The sequence below is a fragment of the Bos taurus genome, chromosome 14 (assembly GCF_002263795.3).
Source record: "Bos taurus isolate L1 Dominette 01449 registration number 42190680 breed Hereford chromosome 14, ARS-UCD2.0, whole genome shotgun sequence".
Taxonomy (NCBI): domain Eukaryota; kingdom Metazoa; phylum Chordata; class Mammalia; order Artiodactyla; family Bovidae; genus Bos; species Bos taurus.
In genome coordinates, this window is record NC_037341.1 from 1572521 (window position 1) to 1597427 (window position 24907).

Here is a 24907-nt window from a genome sequence, read left to right on the forward strand (position 1 = left end):
TTGTCAAAAACTAAGGTACCCATAGGTGCATGGGTTTATTTCTGGGCTTCCTATCTTATTCCATTGGTCTATATTTCTGTTTTTGTGCCAGTACCATACTGTCTCGATGACTGTGGCTTTGTAGTTTAATCTGAAGTCAGGAAGGTTGAATCCTCCAGCTCCATTCTTCTTTCTCAAGGCTGCTTTTGCAACTCGGGGTCTTTTGTGTTTCCATATGAACTGTGACATTTGTTGTTCTAGTTCTGTGAAAAAGTGCCATTGGTGATTTGGTAGGGATTGCAGTGACTGTGTAGTTTGTGTTAGTAGTACAGTCATTTTCACAATATTGATTCTTCCTCCCCAGGAACATGAAATATCTCTCCATCTGTTGATGTCATCTTTGATTACTTTCATCAGTGTGTTACAATTTTCGGTATAGAGTTTTTTGTCTCCTTAGGTAAGTTTATTCCCAGATACTTAATTCTTTTTGTTGCAATGGTGAATGGGATTGATTCCTTAATTTCTCTTTCTGATTTTTCATTGTTAGTGTATAGAAGTGGAGTGATTTCTGTGTATTGGTTTTGTATCCTGCAACTTTGCTAAACTCACTGATTAGCGGTAGTAGTTTTCTGATACTATCTTTAGGGCTTTCTATGTACAGTATTATGTCATCTGCAGACAGTGAGAGCTTTACTTCTCTTCATATCTGTTTCCTTTCCTTTTTTTTCCCTTCTCTGACTGCTGTAGCTAGGACTTCCAAAACTATGTCGCATAATAGTGGTGAAAGTGGGCACCCTTTTCTTGTTCCTGATCTTAGGGGAAATGCTCTCATTTTTCACCATTGAGAATAATGTTTGCTGTAGGCTAGTCATATATGGCCTTTACTATGTTGAGGTAGGTTCCTTCTGTGCCCATTTTTTGAAGAGTTTTCATCATAAATGGGTGCTGAATTTTGTCAAAGACGTTTTCTGCGTCTATTGAGATGGTCATATGATTTTTGTATTTCAGTGTGTTAATATGGTGTATCACATTGATTTGCATATATTGAAGGATCTTTGCATCCCTGGAATAAACCCAACTTGATCACAGTTTATGAGGTTTTTGATGTGTTGCTGAATTCTGTTTGCTAAAATTTTGTTGAGGATTTTTGCATCTATGTTCATCAGTGATATTGTCCTGTAGTTTTCTTATTTTGTCTTGTCTTTATCTGGTTTTGGTATCAGAGTGATGGTGGCCTCGTAGAATGAATTTGGAAGTGTTCCTTCCTCTGCAATTTTTGGAAAGTGTTTTAAAAGGATAGGCATTAGCTCTTCTCTAAATGTTTGATACATTCTGCTGTGAAGCCATCTGGCCCTGGGCCTTTGTTTTTTGGGAGATTTTTTATCACAGCTTTAGTTTTAGTGCTTGTTACTGGGTTGTTCATAATTTCTATTTCTTCTTGGTTCAGTCTTGGAAGATTGAAGTTTTCTAAGAATCTGTCCGTTTCTTCCAGGTTATCCATTTTATTGCCATATAGTTGTTCATAATAGTCTCTTATAATCCTTTGTATTTCTGCATTGTCTGTTATAACCTCTGTTTTTTTTTTTCATTTCTAATCTTATTGATTTGATTCTTCTCTTTTTCTTTCTTCTTGAATCTGGCTAAAGGTTTCTGAATTCTGTTTATCTTCTCAAAGAACCATCTTTTAGTTTTGTTAATCTTTACTCTTGTTTCTTTCATTTCGTTTTCATTTATTTCTGCTCAGATCTTTATGATTTCTTTCCTTCGACTAATTCCTGGGGGCGGGGGTTGTTCTTCTTTTTCCAGTTGTCTTAGGTGTAAATTTAGTTTGTCTATTCAAGGTTTTTCTTGTTTCTTGAGGTAGAATTGTATTGCTATAAACTTCCCTATTAGAACTGCTTTTGCTGCATCCCACAGGTTTTGAGCTGTGTTTTCATTGTCATTTGTTTCCAGAAATTTTTTGATTTCCCTTTTGATTTCTTCAGTAACCTGCTGGTTATTTAGAAACGTGTTGTTCATCTCCGAGTGTTTGTGTTTCTTATACTTTTTTTTTTTTTCTTCTTGTAATTGATATCTAGTCTCAAGCGTCCTGGAGAATGTTCTATGTGTCCTTGAGCAGAAGGTGTGATCTTCTGCATTTGGATGGAATGTCCTGAAGATATCAAGGAGGTCCATCTCATCTAATGTATCATTTAAGACTTGTGTTTCCCTATTAATTTTCTGTTTCGATGATCTTTCCATTGGTGAGAATGGGGTGTTAAAGTTTCCTAGTATTCTTGTGTTCCTGTCAATTTCTCCTTTATGTCTGTTAGTGTTTGTCTTATGTATTGAGGTGCTCTTATGTTGAATGCATAGATATTTATAATTGTTATGTCTTCCTCTTGGATTGAGCCCTTGATCACTATGTAGTGTCCTTCTTTATCTCTTGTAATCCTCTTTAATTTAAAGTCTATTTTGTCTGACATGAGGATTGCTACTCCAGCTTTCTTTTGCTTCCCATTTGCATGAACTATAGCTTTCCATCCCCTCCCTTTCAGTCTATATGTGTCTTTAGGTCTGAAGTGGGTTTCTTGTGGACGGCATATATATGGGTTTTGCTTTTGTGCCCATTCAGCCAGTCCGTATCCTTTGGTTGGAGCATTAGTCCACTTACATTTAAAGTAATTATTGATATATATGTTCCTATTGCCATTTTCTTAATTGTTTGGGACTTTGTAGATCTTTTTTCCTCTCTTGCATTTCTTGGCTACATAAGTCCCTTTAACGTTTGTTGTAAAGCTGGTCTGATAGTACTGAATTCTGTTAAGAAATGAGATCCTTGCTGGCTTGGTAATCTTGGTCGTAGATTTTTTTTCCTTTCAGTACTTGAAATATATCCTGCCATTCCCTTCTGGCCTTCGGAGTTTCTGCTGAACAATCAGCTGTTAAGTGTATGGGGTTTCCTTTGTATGTTACTTGTTGCTTCTCCCTTGCTGTGTTTAATATGTGTTCTTTGTGTTTAGTCTTTGTTAGTTTGATTAGTATGTGTCTTGGCGTGTTTCTCCTTGGGTTTACCCTGTATGGGACTCTGTGCCTCTTGGACTTGATTGACTATTTCGTTTTCCACGTTGGGAAAATTTTCAAGTATAATCTCTTCAAAAATTTCCTCATACCCTTTCTTTTTCTCTTCTTCTTCTGGGACCCCTATAATTCGAATGCTGGTGAGTTGAATATTGTCCCACAGGTGTCTGACACTGTCGTCAGTGTTTTTCATTCTTTTTACTTTATTCTGCTCTTCAGAAGTTATTTCCACCATTTTATGTTCCAGCTCACTGATTCGTTCTTCTGCATCAGATATTCTGCTATTGATTCCTTCTAGAATACTTTTAAAATCAGTAATTGTGTTGTTTGCCTCTGTGTGTTTATTCTTTAATTCTTCTAGGTCTTTGTTGATTGAATCTTGCATTTTCTCCATTGTGTCTTCAAGGTTTTTGATCATCTTTACTATCATTATTTGTAATTCTTTTTCAGGTAGTTTGCCTATTTCTTCTCCATTTATTTGGACTTCTATGTTTCTAGGTTGTTCTTTCATATGTGTAGTATTTCTCTGCCTTTTCATTACTTTTTAAAATTTATTGTGTTTGAGGTCTCCTTTTCCCAGGCTTCAAGGTTGAATTCTTTCTTCCTTTTGGTTTCTGCCTTCCTAAGGTTAGTCCAGTGGTTTGTGTAAGCTTTTCTTGGGGTGAGATTTGTGCTGAGTTTTTGTTTGTTTGTTTTTCCTCTGATGGGCAAGGCTGAGTGAAGTGGTAATCCTGTCTGCTGATGATTGGGTTTGTATTTCTGTTTTGTTCGTTATTTAGATGAGACATGTTGCCCAGGGTGCTACTAGTGGTTGGGTGATGCTCGGTCTTGTATTCAAGACCTTTTGTTTCCTTTGTGTGACTTCACACCATTTGATACTCCCTTGGGCTAGTTTTCTGGTAGTCTAGGGTCTTGGAGTCAGTGCTCCCACTCCAAAGGCTCAAGGCTTGATCTCTGGTCAGGAACAAGATTCCGCAAGTGGTTTGTTATGGCATTCAGTGAGATTAAAACAAATATCCCAAAACAAGAAACCAAAGATGAACCCCACACAAATGGGGTTTGGCAGTTACAAAATCAGGCAAATAAGGATTAAAATAATGGAATGTACACACATACACCCATGAGCTAATGAAAATAGTCCAGCAAAAATAAAGTACAGTAGATTAACCTGGCAAACAAAGGAAATTAAAAATTATATTTAGCAGTAAAGAACAAAACTAACTAGAGCACGAACTGGAAAACAAAACTAAAGCAAGGTGCCGAGTGGGGAATAAAGCAATGAAAACACAACCCACAGATATGTTGAGAGGAAAGGAAAGAAAGAAAAGAAGGAATAGTTGTGCGAAGTTAAAAAGAGGTAGATGAAGATTTACATACATTAAAGGTTAACTGCAAGGGGAACAGAATAGTCAGAAAGGCAAAGAAAGGAATACATGTAGAAAATATATGATATGTTTCAAAAAATGAAAATTGAAAATTGGAAAAAGAGGAAAGTAAAAAATCGAAGAAGAATGAAAAAGGAAAAAAATAAAAAAGGAAATCTCCACAGAACTGCAGAAGCCCATCGTAGAGGCAGAGGTTTATAACACTAAAAAGTGTGACTGAATATACATGTATACATATACACCCATCAGTTCAGTTCAGTTCAGTCACCCAGTCGGGTCTGACTCTTCGCGACCCTGTGAACTGCAGCACACCAGGCCTCCCTGTCCATCACCAACTCCCGAAGTTCACCCAAACTCATGTCCATCGAGTCGGTGATGCCATCCAGCCACCTCATCCTCTGTCGTCCCCTTCTCCTCCTGCCCCCAATCCCTCCCAGCATCAGAGTCTTTTCCAATGAGTCAATTCTTTGCGTGAGGTGGCCAGAGTATTGGAGTTTGAGCTTTAGCATCAGTCCTTGCAAAGAATACACAGGACTGATCTCCTTTAGAATGCACTAGTGGAACTCCCTGCAGTCCAAGGGACTCTCAAGCTTCTTCTCCAACACCACAGTTCAAAAGCATCAATTTTTCGGTGCTCACCTTTCTTCACAGTCCAACTATCACATCCATACATGACCACTGGAAAAACCATAGCCTTGACTAGACAGACTTTTGTTGGCAAAGTAATGTCTCTGCTTTGGAATATGCTATCTAGGTTGCTCATAACTTTCCTTCCAAGGAGTCAGCGTCTTTTAATTTCATGGCTGCAGTCACCATCTGCAGGGATTTTGGAGCCCCCCAAAATAAAGTCTGATACTGTTTCCACTGTTTCCCCATATACACACATAAACAAAATCAAAACAGTCCAACAAATATAAAATACAATAGATTGACCCAGCGAACAAAAGAAACCAAAAATTATATCTACCAGAAAAAAACTAACTAGAGAACAAACTGGAAAGCAAAACTAAAGCAAGGTGCCAATTGGGGAATAAAGCAATGAAAATAAAGCTATCAAATATGTTGAGAGGAAAGAAAGAAAGAATAGATGTGCAAAGTTAAATAGAGGTAGATGAGGAAGATTTATATACATTAAAGATGAACTTCAAGGGGGAAAGAATAGGAAAAGCAAAGGAATAAATGAAGAAAAATTAATAGGTTTTAAAAGTTTTTTTAAAGAGAAAAGAAAAAGAAAAAAAAAGAAAACTCCACAGAACTGCAAAAGCCCATTGTAGAGGCCGAGGTTTATAACAACTATAAAAAAAAGTGACTGAGAAAAAAAAAGCTCAACAGGTTAACCAGATTTCATAGTACAAAGAAAATCGATAACTACAGTGGTGAGGGGGGGTGGAGGGAAAGAAGAAAAATCCAAAAGAATATACAGAAGAAGTCAAAACATAAGAATAATAAATGTTTTTCCATTACTTCTTTTTCTGCTCTGATTGGTGTGGCCAAAATTTCCAAAACTATGTTGAATAGTAGCGGTGAGGGTGGGCACCTTTGTCTTGTTCCTGACTTGAGGGGAAATGCCTTCAGTTTTTCACCATTGAGGATAATGTTTGCTGAGGGTTTGTCATATATAGCTTTTATTATGTTGAGGTATGTTCCTTCTATTCCTGCTTTCTGGAGGGTTTTTCTCATCAATGGATGCTAAATTTTGTCAAAGGCTTTCTCTGCATCTGTGGAGGTAATCATATGGTTTTTATCTTTCAATTTGTTAATGTGGTGTATTACATTGATTTGTGGATATTGAAGATTCCTTGCATCCCTGGGATAAAGGCCACTTGGTCATGATGTATGATCTTTTTAATATGTTGTGCGATTCTGTTTGCTAGAATTTTGTTAAGGATTTTTGCAGCTATGTTCATCAGTGATATTGGCCTGTAGTTTTCTTTTCTGGTGGCATCTTTGTCGGCTTTTGGTATTAGGGTGATGGTGGCCTCATAGAATGAGTTTGGAAGTTTACCTGCCTCTGTAATTTTCTGGAAGAGTTTGAGTAGGATAGGTGTTAGTTCTTCTCTAAATTTTTGGTAGAATTCAGCTGTGAAGCTGTCTGGTCCTGGGCTTTTGTTTGTTGGAAGATTTCTGATTACAGTGTCAATTTCTGTGCCAGTGATGGGTCTGTTAAGATTTTCTAGTTCTTCCTGGTTCAATTTTGGAAAGTTGTACTTGTCTAAGAATTTGTCCATTTCTTCCAAGTTGTCTATTTTATTTGCATATAGTTTCTGATAATAGTCTCATGATCCTTTGTATTTCAGTGTTGTCTGTTGTGATCTCTCCATTTTCATTTCTAACTTTGTGGATTTGATTTTTTTCCCTTTGTTTCTTGATGAGTCTGGCTAATGATTTGTCAATTTTATTTATCTTCTCAAAGAACCAGCTTTTGTTTTTGTTGATTTTTGCTATGGTCTCTTTCGTTTCCTTTGCATTTATTTCTGCCCTAATTTTTAAGATTTCTTTCCTTCTACTAACCCTGGGGTTCATAATTTCTTCCTTTTCAAGTTGCTTTGGGTGTAGAGTTAGGTTATTTATTAGACTTTTTTCTTGTTTCTTGAGGTAAGCCTGTATGGCTATGAACCTTCCCCTTAGCACTGCTTTTACAGTGTCCCCTAGGTTTTGGGTTGTTGTGTTTTCATTTTCAGTCATTTCTATGCATATTTTGATTTCTTTTTGATTTCTTCTGTGATTTATTGTTTATTCAGCAGTGTGTTGTTCAGCCTCCATATGTTGGCATTTTTAATAGTTTTTCTCCTGTAATTGACAGCTAATCTTACTGCATTGTGGTCAGAAAAGATGCTTGGAATGATTTCAATTTTATTGAATTTACCAAGGCTAGATTTATGGCCCAGGATGTGATCTATCCTGGAGAAGGTTCCATGTGCGCTTGAGAAAAAGGTGAAATTCATTGTTTTGGGGTGAAATGTCCTATAGATGTCAATTAGGTCTAACTGGTCTATTGTGTCATTTAAAGTTTGTGTTTCCCAGTTGATCTGTCCATAGGTGTGAGTGTGGTATTAAAATCTCCCACTATTACTGTGTTACTGTTAATTTCCCCTTTCATATGTGTCAGCCTTTGTCTTACATATTGCAGTGCTCCTATGTTGGGTGCATATATATTTATGATTGTTATATCTTCTTCTTGGATCAATCCTTTGATCATTATGTACTGTCCATCTTTGTCTCGTTTCACAGCCTTTGTTTTAAAGTCTATTTTCTCTGGTATGAATGTAGCTACTCCTGCTTTCTTTGGTCTCTATTTGCGTGGAATATCTTTTTCCGGCCCTTCACTTTCACTCTGTGAAAGTGTGACACTCTGTGTCCCTTGTTTCGAGGTGGGTCTCTTGTAGACAACATATATAGGGGTCTTTTTTTGTATCCATTCAGCCAGTCTTTGTCTTTTGGTTGGGGCATTCAACCCATTTACATTTAAGGTAATTATTGTTAAGTATGATCCCGTTGCCATTTACTTTATTGTTTTGGGTTCGAGTTCATACACCCTTTCTGTGTTTCCTGTCTAGAGAAGATCCTTTAGCATTTGTTGGACAGCTGGTTTGGTGTTGCTGATTTCTCTCAGCTTTTGCTTGTCTGTAAAGCTTTTGATTTCTCCTTCATATTTGAATGAGATCCTTGCTGGGTACAGTAATCTGGGCTGTAGGTTATTTTCTTTCATCACTTTAAGTATGTTCTGCCATTTTCTCCTGGCCTGAAGAGTTTCTATTGAAAGATCAGCTGTTATCCTGATGGGAATCCCCTTGTGTGTTATTTGTTGTTTTTCCCTTGCTGGTTTTAATAGTTGTTCTTTGTGTTTGATCATTGTTAATTTGATTAATATGTGTCTTGGGGTGTTTTGCCTCGGGTTTCTCCTGTTTGGGACTCTCTGGGTTTCTTGGACTTGGGTGATTATTTCCTTCCCCATTTTAGGGAAGTTTTCAACTGTGATCTCCTCAAGTATTTTCTCATGGCCTTTCTTTTTGTCTTCTTCTTCTGGGACTATGATTCGAATGTTGGGGCATTTAACATCATCCCAGAGGTCTCTGAGGTTGTCCTCATTTCTTTTAATTGTTTTTTCCTCTCTGTTTCATTTATTTCTACCATTCTATCTTCTACCTCCCTTATCCTATCTTCTGCCTCCATTATTCTACTGTTGGTTCCCTCCAGAGTGTTTTTGATCTCATTTATTGCATTATTCATTATATATTGACTCTTTTTATTTCTTCTAGGTCCTTGTTAAACCTTTCTTGCATCTTCTCGATCCTTGTCTCCAGGCTATTTATCTGTAACTCCAATTTGTTTTCAGGATTTTGGATCATTTTCACTATCATTATTCGGAATGCTTTATCAGGTAGATTCCCTATCTCTTCCTCTTTTGTTTGGTTTGGTGGGCATTTATCCTAATCCAGTTTGGAAAAGAAGTAAAACTCTCACTGTTTGCAGATGACATGATCCTCTACATAGAAAACCCTAAAGACTCCACCAGACAGTTACTAGAGCTAATCAATGAATATAGTAAAGCTGCAGGATATAAAATTAGCACACAGAAATCCCTTGCATTCCTATACACTAACAATGAGAAAACAGAAAGAGAAATCAAGGAACAATTCCATCCACCATTGCAACGAAAAGAATAAAATTCTTAGGAATATATCTCCCTAAAGAAACAGAAGATCTATATATAGAAAACTATAAAACACTGGTGAAAGAAATCAAAGAGGACACAGACAGATGGAGAAATATACCGTGTTCACGGATCAGAAGAATCAATATAGTGAAAATGAGTATAATACCCAAAGCAATCTATAGACTCAATGCAATCCCTATCAAGCTACCAATGGTATTTTTCAGAGAACTAGAACAAATAATTTCACAATTTGTATGGAAATAGAAAACACCTCGAATAGCCAAAGCAATCTTGAGAAAGAAGAATGGAACTGGAGGAATCAACCTGCCTGACTTCAATCTCTACTGCAAAGCCACAGTCATCAAGACAGTATGGCACTGGCACAAAGACAGAAATATAGATCAATGGAACAAAATAGAAAGCCCAGAGATAAATCCACACTCCTATGGACAGCTTATCTTTGACAACGGAGGCAAGAATATACAATGGAGGAAAGACAATCTCTTTAACAAGTGGTGCTGGGAAAACTAGTCAACCATTCGTAAAAGAATGAAACTAGAACACTTTCTAACACCATCCACAAAAATAAACTCAAAATGGATTAAAGATCTAAACATAAGACCAGAAACTATTAAACGCCTAGAGGAAAACATAAGCAAAACACGCTCTGACATAAACCACAGCAGGATCCTCTATGACCCACCTCCCAGAATATTAGAAATAAAAGCAAAAATAGACAAATGGGACCTAATTAAAATTAAAACCTTCTACACAACAAAGGAAACTATAAGCAAGGTGAAAAGACAGCCTTCACAATGGGAGAAAATAATAGCAAACGAAGCAATGGACAAAGAATTAATCTCAAAAATAGACAAACAACTCCTGCAGCTCAATTCCAGAAAGATAAACGACCCAATCAAAAAGTGGGCCAAAGTACTAAACAGACATCTCTCCAAAGAAGACATACAGATGGCTAACAAACACATGAAAAGATGCTCAACATCACTCATTATCAGAGAAATGCAAACCAAAACCACAATGAGGTACCATTTCACGCCAGTCAGAATGGCTGCTATCCAAAAGTGTACAAGCAATAAATGCTGGAGAGGGTGTGGATAAAAGGGAACCCTCTTACACTGTTGGTGGGAATGCAAACTAGTACAGCCACCGTGGAGAACAGTGTGCAGATTCCTTAAGAAACTGAAAAGAGAACTGCCATATGGACCCAACAATCCCACTGCTGGGCATACACACTGGGGAAACCAGAATGGAAAGAGACACATGGACCCCAGGATTCATCGCAGCACTGTTTATAATAACCAGGACGTGGAAGCAACCTAGATGGCCATTGGTAGACGAATGGATAAGAAAGCTGTGGTACATGTACATAATGGAATATTACTCAGCTGTTAAAAAGAATACAATTGAATCAGTTCTAATGAGGTGGATGAAATGAGCCTATTATACAAAGTGAAAAAAGCCAGAAAGAAAAACACCAATAGAGTATACTAACGTATATATGTGGAATTTAGAAAGATGGTAATGATAACCCTGTATGCGAGATAGCAAAAGAGACACAGATACATTGAAGTCTTTTGGACTCTGTGGGAAAGGGTGAGGGCGGGATGATATGAGAGAATGGCATTGAAACATGTGAATTATCATATGTGAAACGAATCTCCAGTCCAGGTTCGATGCACGATACAGGGTGCTCGGGGCTGGTGCACTGGGATGACCCAGAGGGATGGGATGGGGAGGGAGGTGGGAAGGGGGTTCAGGATGGGGAACACATGTACACCAACTGCAGATTCAAGTCAATGTATGGTAAAACCAATAGAATATTGTAAAATAAAATAAATTAATTAATTAAAAAACAGAATAATAAATGTTTTTCTTGAGTGGCTGCTGTCAGAGTCCTTTCCCTCACTGGGAGTCACAGTCCACCTCACCTTCCTAGGATGCCCTCCAACACTGTGCTGGTCTCTGGACCTGCTGCAGGGGCATCTCATATTCTAATCTGGTCCTACTCCTGTGTGTTCTTGTTTTCAGTGTCCACAGCTATCAGAACTAGTGCATTTTCTTTTGTGAGAGCTCTCAATGTCCTTTTATGTATACTGTAGACACAGAGTCTGCCTAGTTGATCCTGTGGATTTAATCTGCAGCTTGTAAGGCTGGCAGGAAGGTTTTGGGTCTTCTTCCTTAGCCACACTGCTCCTGGGTTTCAGTTGTGGTTTTATTTCCACCTGTGCATGTGGGTTGTGCTTTGGGGTTTGCTCCTGAGGCTGCCCTAGAGGACTTGGGTTTGCCCCTGAGAGGGCCAGGTGTGGAGGTGGTGCAGCTGCTTGGGTCACAGGGGTTCTGGCAGCATAGGTACTCAGGGGAATTGGCAGCTAGGGCAGCGGAAAATATAGTGCTCTAGAAGGGTATGGCAACCAGTATTAGCCCATCTGCTGCAGTATTCTTGCCTAGAGAACCCCCTTCCCTGACAGAGAAGCCTGGCAGGCCACAGTCTACAGGATCGCAAAGAGTTGGGACACTACCGAAGCGCCCCTGTGTGTGTAGATACAAGACTTTTTTGCCTGCGGCAGCTCTGCCCCAGTTAGAGTTGAACGTGAAGGTGGCACAGCTGCTTGGCTTGCGATGACCCTGGAGCACCAAGTGTGCAGGGACATGGACTGCCTCTGCCACAGGAGTTATGGCCCTATCAGAGTCTTTTTTCAAGCCTCTTGTAGCTGGCGATCAGAAGGCCTCTTTGGCCAGTCTTTCTCCGTAGCTCCGCCCATTCAGGCACTTAGAGGATTCCCTTGCCCGGGGTCCTTCTCTGTTGTTTGGCGCATCAGGCACATAGAGGGGCCCCCCTGCCTGGGGTCTACTTTGTAGATCGGCACATTAGGCACTTGGAGAGGCACCCTGGGTGGCGTCCTCCTCTGTGGTTCAGTGTGTCAGGCGTTTGATGGGCCAGCCTCTCTGTTGTTCAGCTGCCGATGCTGGTGTGTGGAGAGAGAGAAGCTATGGTGATGGCTTCATGCCCTGCACGTGACTCAGCAGTATCGCCTTGCTTCCATGGCTGCCTGGCTTTCTTGCACAGGCATTTCCCACCACAGTCTCCCTGCTCACATCCCCTCGCTGTGTCTCGCACAGTCAACAGCAGCCGTTGCCCTGGGGTTGCTCCACAATCCCTAAGGTCCAGCTACCAGTCGATGCGCCTTCCAGGGGACCTGCGTCCCTGTCTGGGGTATGTATGGCTGTGGAAAGGACTCTCTGGTTCTCATTCCATTTAGGTGGCCACGGAACAGCTGTTTCACTCTGAGCCTTAAATGTTTCTGGTCTGGCTCAGACAATCGCCCCAGTGTCGAGATCAGACCCCTGTTTCAGTTCCCCCACTGGCTGAGGGCAGGTCCAGTCCTGCTAACAGTCCTGTTTATCCCTCTAGTTCCTTTGTCCTACTGAGTTTTGCGTGGCTTTGTATATTGTTTTCCACTGGTCAGGCGCTCCTCTCCACTCTCAGCTGGAGTTCTGGATGCATTTCTGTGTCTAAAGGTGTATTCCTGATGTATCCATGGAGAGAGACGTACTCCATGGCCACCTACTCCTCCACAGTCTTGTTCTCTCCCTCGCTGTCCCGATGAGATGGTGGATATGACAGTCTCCTCAGTTTCTCTATCTGAGGCTCCTCTTCCGGGAGCACTTGGGGTGGTTCTGGGTCTGAGCTGCCCTCGAGACTGGCAGTGGGAGCACGGGTGGCTTGAAGGAAGGGACAGATGTAAGAAGAGCAGACAGGATGGGTGGGAAGGGGTTTGGACATGGAGACGGTGGTACCACGTGGGAGGCTGACTGGCTGGGCAGATCAGCAGCCCCTGCAGGGCAATGACTCGGATCCCCTCCTCAGTCTTGGTCCTCTGCACCTGCTGCTTTGACCCAAATTCACCTCGAGTGGGAGGACATTTGTCCATAAGCAGGTTGAGGCCCAGCCATCCCTGAGAGAGCATGCGTGAAGAGAGCCAGGGGCCCAGGGGTAGGACACTGATGGTCCCCACCCGAGGAGCATGGCTGGCTGATGCACAGTCAGCCCCCATCCTGGGCCTCAGCTGGTCCCATGGCAGGTACCTGTCAGGGGCTGCCCCTGGGTCTCCTCAGGGTGACAGGCAGCAGCAGGCGAGGCATGTCCCTCAGACAGGAGCCCCTGAGCAGAAAGGGCAAATCCCCTGGTTGACAAGGGAGACGGGGCCCCTGGGGACGGGGAGGGAATATCCGGAAGGACTGTAGACATTGGAGGCTTCAAGGTTGCTGATGAGTCCCCACAAGGAAATGTTTCAGGTGCGGGCACTCCTGGTGCTGGGGTAGCTTTCCCTCCAGCCAGTGCTGGTGTGTGGGCTTGGGTGATGAGCCGCAGGGCCTCCCCTCTAGAAATGTGGAGCCGTGTGACCCCCAGTCCCCGGGAGACATGATGGCATGTGGTCCATGCTTCCTAGCACAGGCACTGGGCTTCTGGCTTCTTCTCCACTAGTTCCTCTTCTCTTGTCACTGCCCTCTACCTCTGTCTCAGAGCTCATACAAGTTAGAAGTACTTGAATGGAGCATGTTCCAGCTCTTCATACAGGTCAGCCTTGAGGTCGGGACACCACAGGGAGATCAGGGGTTCCTTGTGGAGTGTGAGGGCCACGAGGAGACAGCCCCAGACCACTCTGAGCCTCACGCTCTGCCTGATGGCGAGTAGGAGCATGTCTTCATCTAGGATGAAGGCTTGAGCCAGGCGAAGCCACTGTGTGTAGGAAAGGGCTGCAAGCTCGTCACTACCCAGAGCCATGCTCAGCCGAGAGCCAGAGGTGCTGGAAGGTGGGAAGGGTGGTCAGGACTCGTGCTGCTCAGATGAGAGACCAGAAGTGTCTATAAGAGCCACACACTTGCTGACTTGTGCCCTGGCTTTCCTCACCTACAGGTTCAAGCCCTCACAGGGATGATGCTCCTCTTTGCCTTCCTCCTCTTCATGGGATTGCCACTGGGCTTCGTCGAGCCCTGTGAGTATCAGTGCTTCTGTTTCTTGAAGAGGATGAGACTTGACTTTATTGGGGTCATTTTAAGGGTCTGAATGGAATTTTCACCATTTTAGCCAGCTGAGATCTCCATCTTAGCAATTGTGCAGTTGGTGAGCACAGGGTGTCCAGGAGCAGGGGGAGGGTCAGGATGGAGGGAAGCCCCTCTAAGGACCAGTGGATGCAGGGCCGCAGGGTGGGCACGGGGGAGTCTCTGGCTGTGGCCCTTCCTCTTTGGAACAGGCGGGCATGGCTGGGTGCAGGGAACTCAGGGAGGCTTTGGTCCCTTATGACTACATAAGGGACCTGTGAAAAGGTGGGTCCATCAACAGAGCAGAGGCTCACAGTCCTGACAGCTGGGAGCTTTCCTGAGAACCTGTCTCTGAGAAGAAAAAACTCCTGGGTGTACCTGGCGTCCTGGTGTCCAGGAAGCTCATGCTGCCCAGGCTCGGAGCCCACTGAGGACTGAGCTGTGTAGCCTCAGGGAGTCCTTGAGGCTGAGGGAAGGGGCCGGCTGCTGGGCAGATGCAGTGAGTGGCAATGAAGGTGGAGTCTGACTCTGTTCTCTTTTATCTAGGGACCTTTAACGTACAATGCCATGAGTGTATCGTGAAAAACACCTTCCATTGTCCAGTTAAGAGAACGTGTCCTCCTTATCTTCGACAAAGGAGGCAAGAATATACAATGGATTAAAGACAATCTCTATAACAAGTGGTGCTGGGAAATCTGGTCAACCACTTGTAAAAGAATGAAACTGGACCACTTTCTAACACCATACACAAAAATAAACTCAAAATGGATTAAAGATCTAAACGTAAGACCAGAAACTATAAAACTCCTAGAGGAGAACATAGGCAAAACACTCTCCGACATACATCACAGCAGGATCCTCTATGACCCACCTCCAAGAATATTGGAAATAAAAGCAAAAATAAACAAATGGGACCTAATTAACCTTAAAAGCTTCTGCACATCAAAGGAAACTATTAGCAAGGTGAAAAGACAGCCTTCAGAATGGGAGAAAATAATAGCAAATGAAGCAACCGACAAACAACTAATCTCAAAAATATACAAGCAACTCCTACAGCTCAACTCCAGAAAAATAAACGACCCAATCAAAAAATGGGCCAAAGAACTAAATAGACATTTCTCCAAAAAAGACATACAGATGGCTAACAAACACATGAAAAGATGCTCAACATCACTCATTATCAGAGAAATGCAAATCAAAACCACTATGAGGTACCATTTCACACCAGTCAGAATGGCTGCGATCCAAAAGTCTACAAATAATAAATGCTGGAGAGGGTGTGGAGAAAAGGGAACCCTCTTACACTGTTGGTGGGAATGCAAACTAGTACAGCCACTATGGAGAACACTGTGGAGATTCCTTAAAAAACTGGAAATAGAACTGCCTTATGATCCAGCAACCCCACTGCTGGGCATACACACTGAGGAAACCAGAAGGGAAAGAGACACGTGTACCCCAATGTTCATTGCAGCACTGTTTATAATAGCCAAGACATGGAAGCAACCTAGATGTCCATCAGCAGATGAATGGATAAGAAAGCTGTGGTACATATACACAATGGAGTATTACTCAGCCATTAAAAAGAATACATTTGAATCAGTTCTAATGAGGTGGATGAAACTGGAGCCTATTATACAGAGTGAAGTAAGCCAGAAGGAAAAACATAAATACAGTATACTAACGTATATATATGGAATTTAGAAAGATGGTAACAATAACCCGGTGTACGAGACAGCAAAAGAGACACTGATGTATAGAACAGTCTTATGGACTCTGTGGGAGAGGGAGACGGTGGGAAGATTTGGGAGAATGGCAATGAAACATGTAAAATATCATGTAGGAAACGAGTTGCCAGTCCAGGTTCGATGCATGATGCTGGATGCTTGGGGCTGGTGCACTGGGACGGCCCAGAGGGATGGTATGGGGAGGGAGGAGGGAGGAGGGTTCGGGATGGGGAACACATGTATACCTGTGGCGGATTCATTTTGATATTTTGCAAAACTAATACAATTATGTAAAGTTTAAAAATAAAATAAAATTGGAAGAATAAAAAAAAAACAAAAAACAAAAAAAAAAGAGAACGTGTCCTTATGACATTAGGCGCTGTTTTACTGTCTCCATGCGTAAGTACCAGATTACCTTCTTACTCCTTAACGAGTCACCCCATCAATGCAGTTTCAGGGGACACCGTCACTCTTTTCTCTGTACCCATCCCGAGAGCGTGTTTCTATGTTGAGGCTCAGCGCCATTAAAGGGCAGGCAGTAATAGCCTCTTGCAGAGACACATAGCCTGCCACGTGGGCCCATGTGTCCACAGGTGTCCTGCCGTGTCTTCAGGGGCTGGAAGGACTGCTGCCACTCAAGGCCTCCACTCCTTGGCCATCCCTGGTCAAGGAGGTAGATTCCCCAGTGCAGCTTAGGCAATTCCTTGTTTCCCACAGGAGCGTGGTCCTCCGGAAGGTTTTCCAACAAAGCAGGCCCAAAACGTGGATGCACCTTAGATCCCTCAGGAAAGTGCTTACCACACAAGGAGCTGATGTAGAAGGGCCATGGCAACTGCAGACTATCAGCAGAAGACCATGCTATAGGCGCTTTCTTGTTGAGGGTCTGTATGATCTTTGGGACATCAGCAAAAACATATTTCCTGGTCTCCATTCATTTCTGGGTCCCTAGATTCCTTATGACAAATAATGAACAGAGCGACTCCCTTGTATAGCTTCTTTGCAAGGGACTGTAAACTTACTTAGGGAGGCCAGGTGCCTAGATAAGTTGGCAGTGTAGATGGAAAATCATCCCCAGGTGAAGTTGTTGATGAGGTAATGAAAATTCTAGTGGACCTGAATATTCTTGCTTACTCGAGAAGTTTAGGCACTGGGGACTTCCCTGGTGGTCCAGTGTTAAGAATCTACCTTTCGGTGCACGGGACGTGGGTTCAACCCTGGTTGGGGAACTGGGATCCCACATGTGGCAGGGCGGTTAAGGCCGTCTTCTACAACTAATGATCCCTCATGCTCTGGAGCCCGTGGGCCACAAGGAGAGAGAAGCCTGGGTGCCACAAGGAAAGCTCCCACATCCTGCATCTAAGACCTGATGTGGCCAAAACTATGGAATACATAAACATTTTTCAAAAGAATTTAAGGCCTTGTAACAAAGAGGAACCGGATGTCAAATTGTCAACATCCATTGGATCATCGAAAAAATTAGAGTTCCAGAAAAACATCTACCTGTGCTTTCTTGACTATGCCAAAGCCTTTGACTGTGTGGATCACAGCAAACTGTGTAAAATTCTGAAAGAGATGGGAGTACCAGACCATCTGACGTTCCTCTTGAGAAGTCTGTACACAGATCAAGAAGCAACAGTTAGAACTGGACATGGAACAACAGAGTGGTTGGTTCCAGATCAGGAAAGGAGTATGTCAAGGCTGTATATTGTCACTCTGCTCACTTAACCTGTACGCAGAGTACATCATGAGAAACGCTGGGATGGATGAAGCACAAGCTGAAATCAAGATTGCCGGGAGAAATATCAATAACCTCAGATACCCAGATGACACCACCCTTATGGCAGAAAGTGAAGAAGAACTAAAGAGCCTGTTGATGAGAGTGAAAGAGGAGAGTGAAAATGCTGGCTGAAAACTCAACATTCAGAAAACTAAGATCATGGCATCTGGTCCCATCACTTCATGGCAAATAGATGGGGAAACAATGGAAACAGTGAGAGACTTTATTTTGGGGGGCTCCAAAATCACTGCAGATGGTGACTGCAGCCATGAAATTAAAAGACATTTGCTTCTTGGAAGAAAAGCTGTGGCCAAACTAGACAGCATATTAAAAAGCAGAGACATTACTTTACCTACAAAGGTCCATCTAGTCAAAGCTATGGCTTTTCCAGTAATCATGTATGGATGTGAGATTTGGACTATACAGAAAGCTGAGTGCTGAAGAATTGATAGTTTTGAGTTGTAGTGTTGGAGAAAACTCTTGAAAGTCCCTTGGACTGCAAGGAGATCCAACCAGTCCATCCTAAAAGAAATCAGTCCTGAACATTGACTGGACGGACTGATGCTGAAGCTGAAACTCCAATACTTTGGCCACCTGATGTGAAGAACCGACTAACTGGAAAAGACCCTGATGCTGGGAAATATTGAAGATGAGTGGAGAAGGGGACGACAAAGGATGAGACGGTTGGATAGCATCACCACTCAGTGCACGTGAGTTTGAGTAAACTCTGGGAGGTGGTGATGGACAGAGAAGCGTGGCATGCTGCAGTCCGTGGGGTTGCAAAGAGTCAAACATGACTAAACAACTGAACTGAACAAATAAAAGTTTGTGTGCACCAGGACTCATGTGAAAGGAGCAGTGACCCCACAAGAGACCAAGGCAGACTTGCTTGTGAATGTTCGAGAGTCTCTGGCAGAGGTGTGGGTTGACAGTGGCCTGCTGTGGGGTCAGGGGCACAGGCCACAGCAGTCCTGGGAGGTGTAGCATGTTGGCGTAAATCCTCTTGGAGGAGATCACCATTTGCCTGACCATAGAGCCTGCAGCCTATCATAGACACTACAGACTCCAGGACTGGGCTGCCTTAGACCAAACTACAGTGAGGGAGCACCACCCCACCCATCAGCAGAGAATTGGATTAAAGGTTTACTGAGCAAGGCCCTGCCCACCAGAGCCAGACCGGGTCTTCCACAAAGCCAGTCCTTCCCATCAGGAGGTTTGCACAAGCCTCTCATCCCCATCCATCAGAGGCCAGACAGAATGAAAACCACAATCACAGAAAACTAATCAAAAAGGTCACATGGATCACAGCCTTGTGTATTTCAATGAAACTCTGAGCCACGCAGTGCAGGGCCACCCAAGGCAGATGGGTCATGGTGGAGAGCTCTAAGAAAACGTGGTCCACTGGAGAAGGGAATGGCAAACCACTTCACCATTCTTGCCTTGAGAACCCATGAACAGTATGGAAAGGCAAATGATACTGAAAGATGAACGTCCTAGGTTAGTATCCAATATCCTACTGGGAAGAGCAGAGAAATAGCTCCAGAAAGAATGAAGAGGCTGAGCCAAAGCAGAAACAACCCTGCGTTGTAGATGTTTGGTGGTGAAAGTCTGAAGCTGTAAAGAACACTATTGCATAGGAACCTGGAAGGTTAGGTCCATGAATCAAGGTAAATTGGATGTTGTCCAACAGGAAAGTGGTCAAACCGGAGATGGCAAGAGTGAACATTGACATTTTAGGAATCAGTGAACTAAAATGGACGGGAATGGGAGATTTAATTCAGATGACCATTATATCTACTACTGTGGGCAAGAATCGCTTAGAAGAAATGGAGTAGCCCTAATAGTCAACCAAAGAGTCCAAAATGCAGTACTTGGGGGCAGTCTGAAAAGTGACAGAATGACCTTGGTTTGTTTCCGAGACAAACCATTCAACGTGACAGTAATCCAAGTCTTATGTCCCAGCCACTGATGCCAAAGAAGCTGAAGTGGAACGGTTTTATGAAAACCTACCAGACCTTCTAGCATGTGTGCATGCTAGTTGCTTCAGTTGTGTCCGACTCTCTGCAATTCTGTGGACTGTAGTCCGCCAGGCTCCTCTGTTCATGGGATTATTGAGGCAAGAATACTGGAATGGGTTGCCGGGCCCTGCTCTAGGGGATCTTCCCGACCCAAGGATCAAACTTAGATCTCTTACATCGCCTACATTGGCAGGCAGGTTCTTGACCACTAGTGCCATCTGGGAAGCCCCACAGACCTTCTAGAACTAACACACACACCGAAAGATGTCCTTTTCATCATGGGGAATGGAATGCAAAAGTAAGAAGTCAAGGGATATGTAGAGTAATAGATAACTTTGTCCTTGGAGTACAAAACAAAGCAGGGCAAAGGCTAACAGAGTTTTGCCAAGAGAATGCACTGGTCATAGCAAACACCCTCTTTCAACAACACAAGACGTGAGTCCACACGAGGACATCACCAGATGATCGATACCAAAATCCAATTGATTATATTCTTTACAGGCAAAGTTGGAGAAGCTCTATATAACAGTAAAAACAAGACCCAGAGCTGACTGTGGCTCAGATCATGAACTGCTTATTGGAAAATTCAGACTTAAATTGTAGAAACTAGGGGAAACCACTCGGCCACTGTGGTGTGAGCTAAATAAAATAATTTGTACAGTAGAAGTGACAAATAGATTCAAGGGATTCGATCTGAAAGACCGAGTCCCTGAAGAACTATGGATGGACGGACGTTCATAACATTGTACGGGTGGTGGTGACCGAAGCAATCCCCAAGAAAAACAAACGCAAGAAGGCAAAATGGTTGTCTGAGGAGGCCTTGCAAATAACAGAGAAGAGACGTGGAAGACAAAGGAGAAAGGGAAAGATGTATCCACCTGAATGCAGAGTTCCAGAGAATAGCAAAGAGAGATAAGAAAGCCTTCTTAAGTGAACAGTGCAAAGAAATAGAGGAAAACAATAGAATGGGAAAGACCAGAGATCTCCTCAAGAAAACTAGAGATACCAAGGGAACATTGCAGGCAAAGATGGGCTCCATAAAGGGCAGAAATGGCAAGGAGCTAAGAGACGCAGAAGAGACAAAAAAGAAGCATCAGGAACACACAGAAGAACTATCCAAAAAAGGTCTTAATGACCTGGATAACCACAACGGCATGGTCACTTACTTAGAGCCAGACATCCAAGAGTGTGATCCAGTGGGCCTTTGCAACCATTGCTAAGAGCAAAGCTAGTGGAAGTGATGGAATTCCAGCTGAGCTCTTTCAAAACCTAAAATATGATGCTGTTGAAGTGCTACACTCAATATGCCAGCAGATTTAGAAAACTCAGCAGTGGCCACAGGACTAGAAAAGGTCAGTTGTCACTCCAGTCCCAAAGAAGGGCAACACCAAAGAATGTTCAAATTGCTGCACTATTTCACTCATTTCACATGCTAGCAGGTTGATGCTGAAAATCCTTCAAGCTAGGCTTCAACATTACAGGAACCCAGATCTTCCAGATATACAAGGTGTATTTAGAAAAGGCAGAGGAACCAGAGATCAAATTGCCAACATCTGTTGGATCATCGAAAAAGCAAGAGAGTTCCAGAAAACCATCTCCTTCTGCTTTATTGACTACACCAAAGCCGTTGACTGTGTGGATCACGACAAACTGTGGAAAAATCTTAAAGCGATGGGAATACCAGACCACTTTACCTGCCTCCCGAGAAACCTGTATGCTGGTCAAGAAGCAGCAGTTAGAACCAGACTTAACAACGAACTGGTTCAAAATTGGGAAAAGAGTACATCATGGCTGTATATTGTCACCCTGCTTATTTAATTTATTCAAAGATTACATCATGCAAACTTCCAGGCTGGATGAATCACAAACTGGAATCAACATTGCTAGGAGAAATATCAGCAACCTCAGATATGCAGATGGCACCACCCTAATGGCAGGAAGTGAAGAGAAACTAAAGAGTCTTGATGAAGATGAAAGAGAAGAGGGAAAAGGCTGGCTTAGAACTCAACATTCAAAAAATGAAGATTATGGCCTGCAGTCCCATCACTTCATTGCAAATAGATGGGGGGGAAATGGAAACAGTAACAGATTTTATTTTGTTGGGATCCAAAATCACTAAGAATGGTGACTGCAGAATGGTGAAATTAAAAGATGCTTGCTCCTTGGGAAAAAAAGGTGTGACACATCTAAAACAGCACATTAAAAAGCAGACACATCACTTTGCCGACAGAAGTCCTTATAGTCAAGGCTATGGTTTTTCCAGTAGTCGTGTATGGATGTGAGATCTGGACCAAAGAATTGATGCTTTTGAACTGTGGTGTTACAGAAGATCTTGAGAGTCCCTGAATCTCCAGTACTTTGGCCACCTGACGCAGAGTCGCTTTATTGTAAAAGACCCTGAAGCTGGGAAAGGTTGAAGGCAGGAGGAGAAAGGGGATACAGAGGATGAGATGGTTGAATGGCATCATCAGTCAGTGGACACGTGTTTGAGCGAACTTCAGGAGATAATGAAGGACAGGGAAGCCTGGCGTGCTGTCTTCATGGGGTCGAAAAGAGTCAGATATGACTGCACAACAGAACAACAACAATATTTAGGGATGGAGCTAGTTAAGATAACTGTGCTTCGATATTTGGATGTTGAAAGCGTGAAATCTGTGATTTTCATTTCTGTTCTTTTTTAGGTTTGAATTCTCGGGAAATACTCGTTTACAAGAACTGTACATTTAACTGCACATTTCTGTATAGAGCCGAAGAGCCTCAGGAAACCCCCAGAAGAAAGACGACTCATAGATTTAACAGTTTCTATTGGGTTCATTGTTGTGGTTCGAACATGTGCAACTTTGGAGGACCTACTAATCTGGAGAGGGACATCACACTCGATTATCCACTTGAAGAGGATATCGAAGGAAATGCGCAATTGGTGCAATCCACTGTGTTCCTAAGCATCGTCTCCATCCTGGTCAGGAACACACTGACGTGAGAGGCCTCCTTTGGGGGGGCTGACTATCTCCCCATCTCTCACAAGGTAGCTGTCCTTTACTGTCTTGTGAGCCAGACACTGACCCTTGGAGCCCCGAGTTGATGAGTTCCCCATTTAGGAATTGTTTCCAGAGAGAAATAAACACCAGAATCGTTCAGGTTCTGTGGACTCAGAGATTTCTTTGTGGTTTTAACGTTTGATCTTTCTTCCCTTCGGTAGGTGTCACCTCACACAACCTCTTGCCACTTTAGTGAGCAGAGGTGGAGTATTTTAGTAACAGCAAAAGCGTCACAGGGCCTGGTCTACATGCCCACCTAAAGAGCGGCCCCAGGTTTGCTCAGACCACATGCCCCTGAGGCACCCGAGCCTGCACGCTCCCAGTCTTCAGGTGGGGATGGCGGAAGTCGAGAGTGTGCTTGGCAGAGCAGTGGAATGAGGACAGGCAGAGCTGCCATGGAGACTGTGCATCGCCCTGCACATCGCCCTGTTGCCGTCAGACACCTTCTGCATGACTTGAGCCGTCTCCCACGGTGGCGCCTGGCTTCCTAAGAGTGACGGAACGTTTCTCCAGATGCTGCCTATTAGGAGGGTGAGGGCCCTAAGGCCAGCCTCTGACTGCCTTGAAGTGGCAGGTACAGAAGTCCAGGCGACTGCTGTCACGCTCCGTGCTCGAAGGTCAGCATCAGAAAAAGGTGTTGACGGAACAGAAACTCAGACCATCGTTGCTCTCCTCCTCCTTCTACTCCTTTAAATCACCCTGAATTGAAATGACTGAGATGAAGCAGTGCCTCAAATTCACATTTTTAACAGCACTCGCTGCCAATTTAAGAATCTCGCCAAATCCAGGATCATGAAGAGTTCGCTTCATGTATTCTTCTGAGGCTTTTACACTGTTAGCTCTTATGATTAAGTCTTTGGGCATTTGAGTCGGTTCTTGTCTGAATGAGGTAGAGGTCCACCTTCTTTTTTTCCCACGTGGCTAGAAAGTTGTGCCAGCAACATTCCTCGAAAACAGATGCTCCCTGTTGAATGGCCTTAGCCCCTCTGTAAAAACTCAAGTGACCACAGACATATCATTTCATTTCTGGACGCTGTGTTCAAGTCCATTGGTCTGTCTGTCCTTGTGCCAGTAGCATCCTGTCTTGAGCAGTTTGCTGTGCAGTAAGCTTAGAAATCAGCAAACGCGAGTCCTCCTGCCTTGTCATTCTTTTTTAGGATTACACTGGCCATCTAGGTTCCTTGCATTCATGTGAATTTCAGAATCAACTTGGCACTTTCTACACAGATGAACACGGAGTTTTCAGAGCACGCATGTGTGCTCAGTACTTTCCGTCATGTCTGACTCTTTGCAGCCCTATGAGCTGTAGCCCATCAGGCTCCTCTGTCCATGGGATTCTCCAGGCAAGAATGCTGGAATGGGTTGCCATGCCCTCCTCTAGGGGATCTTCCCAGACCAGGGAATTAACTTGGATCTCCTGCATTGCAGGTGGATTCTTTATCCCTGAGCTGCCAGGGAAGCCCGGAAATTTCACTGGGATTACATCAAACCTGAGAGTGATGTGAGGAGAATTGTCCTGGTAGCAGTATGCTCTCTTCTGACCCATGGATGCAGGAGGCTTTACAACTCTAGCCGTCTTTCATTTCTTCGGTGGTGCTTTGTGGTTTTCCCAGGACAGATTTGAACATCTGTTGCTGAACTAATTCCTAGGTGTTACCCTCTTTTTGACACTCTTGTAAATGGAATGTGTTTCCTTCGTCATTACAAGTGAAGAGAAATGCAATAGATTTTTATACCCGGCACTTGGATCTTGAAATACTGCTGCAAGCTTTCTTAGAAATCATCCTTTGAAGTGATTTCCTTCGGGTGGTCTGTAAGCAGGATCATCTGATCCATCCGTAGAGACAGTTTTCCTTCCTCTTCTGCCTGGATGACTTCTAGTTGCCAAACTGCTCTGGTAGAACCTCCAGGACTGGGCTGACTGGCAGTGGTGAGAGCAGACCTCGTGTTCCTGGTCTGAGGAGGAAAGCAGCCTGTTTTTCACAATGAAGTATGGTGTTAGCCCTGGGTTCTCATAGATGCCCTTGTTCCACTCCTGGTTTGTGCCGTAGCTCTTAGCACAGCAATGGTATTGAATTTGGTTAAATGCTCCTCTGTGTCTATAGAGGTGAGGAGGATGTGAATTTTCTTTTCTATGCTACTAATGGGCTCATTGTCCTCTTACGATGAACGGACTTTTGGATATTGATAAGCACGTGTTAAGTG

At 43.2% G+C, this 24907-nt stretch overlaps 1 protein-coding gene across 2 annotated transcripts in view; it reads left to right on the forward strand.

The window, feature by feature from the left end:
* Window positions 1-22818, forward strand: part of LOC112441461 (glycosyl-phosphatidylinositol-anchored molecule-like protein) — a 28747-nt gene extending 5929 nt beyond the window's left edge. The window contains exons 2-5 of one of the 2 annotated variants that reach the window (XM_025001977.2): window positions 14021-14099; window positions 14692-14758; window positions 16225-16268; window positions 22346-22818. In XM_025001977.2, coding sequence (XP_024857745.1) covers window positions 14039-14099; window positions 14692-14758; window positions 16225-16268; window positions 22346-22644 — 471 coding nt within the window. In that variant the 5' untranslated portion in view covers window positions 14021-14038 and the 3' untranslated portion in view covers window positions 22645-22818. The remainder of the gene's footprint in view (window positions 1-14020; window positions 14100-14691; window positions 14759-16224; window positions 16269-22345) is intronic. The other variant, XR_009490419.1, reaches the window with a different exon arrangement.
* Window positions 22819-24907: the final 2089 nt, after the last annotated feature.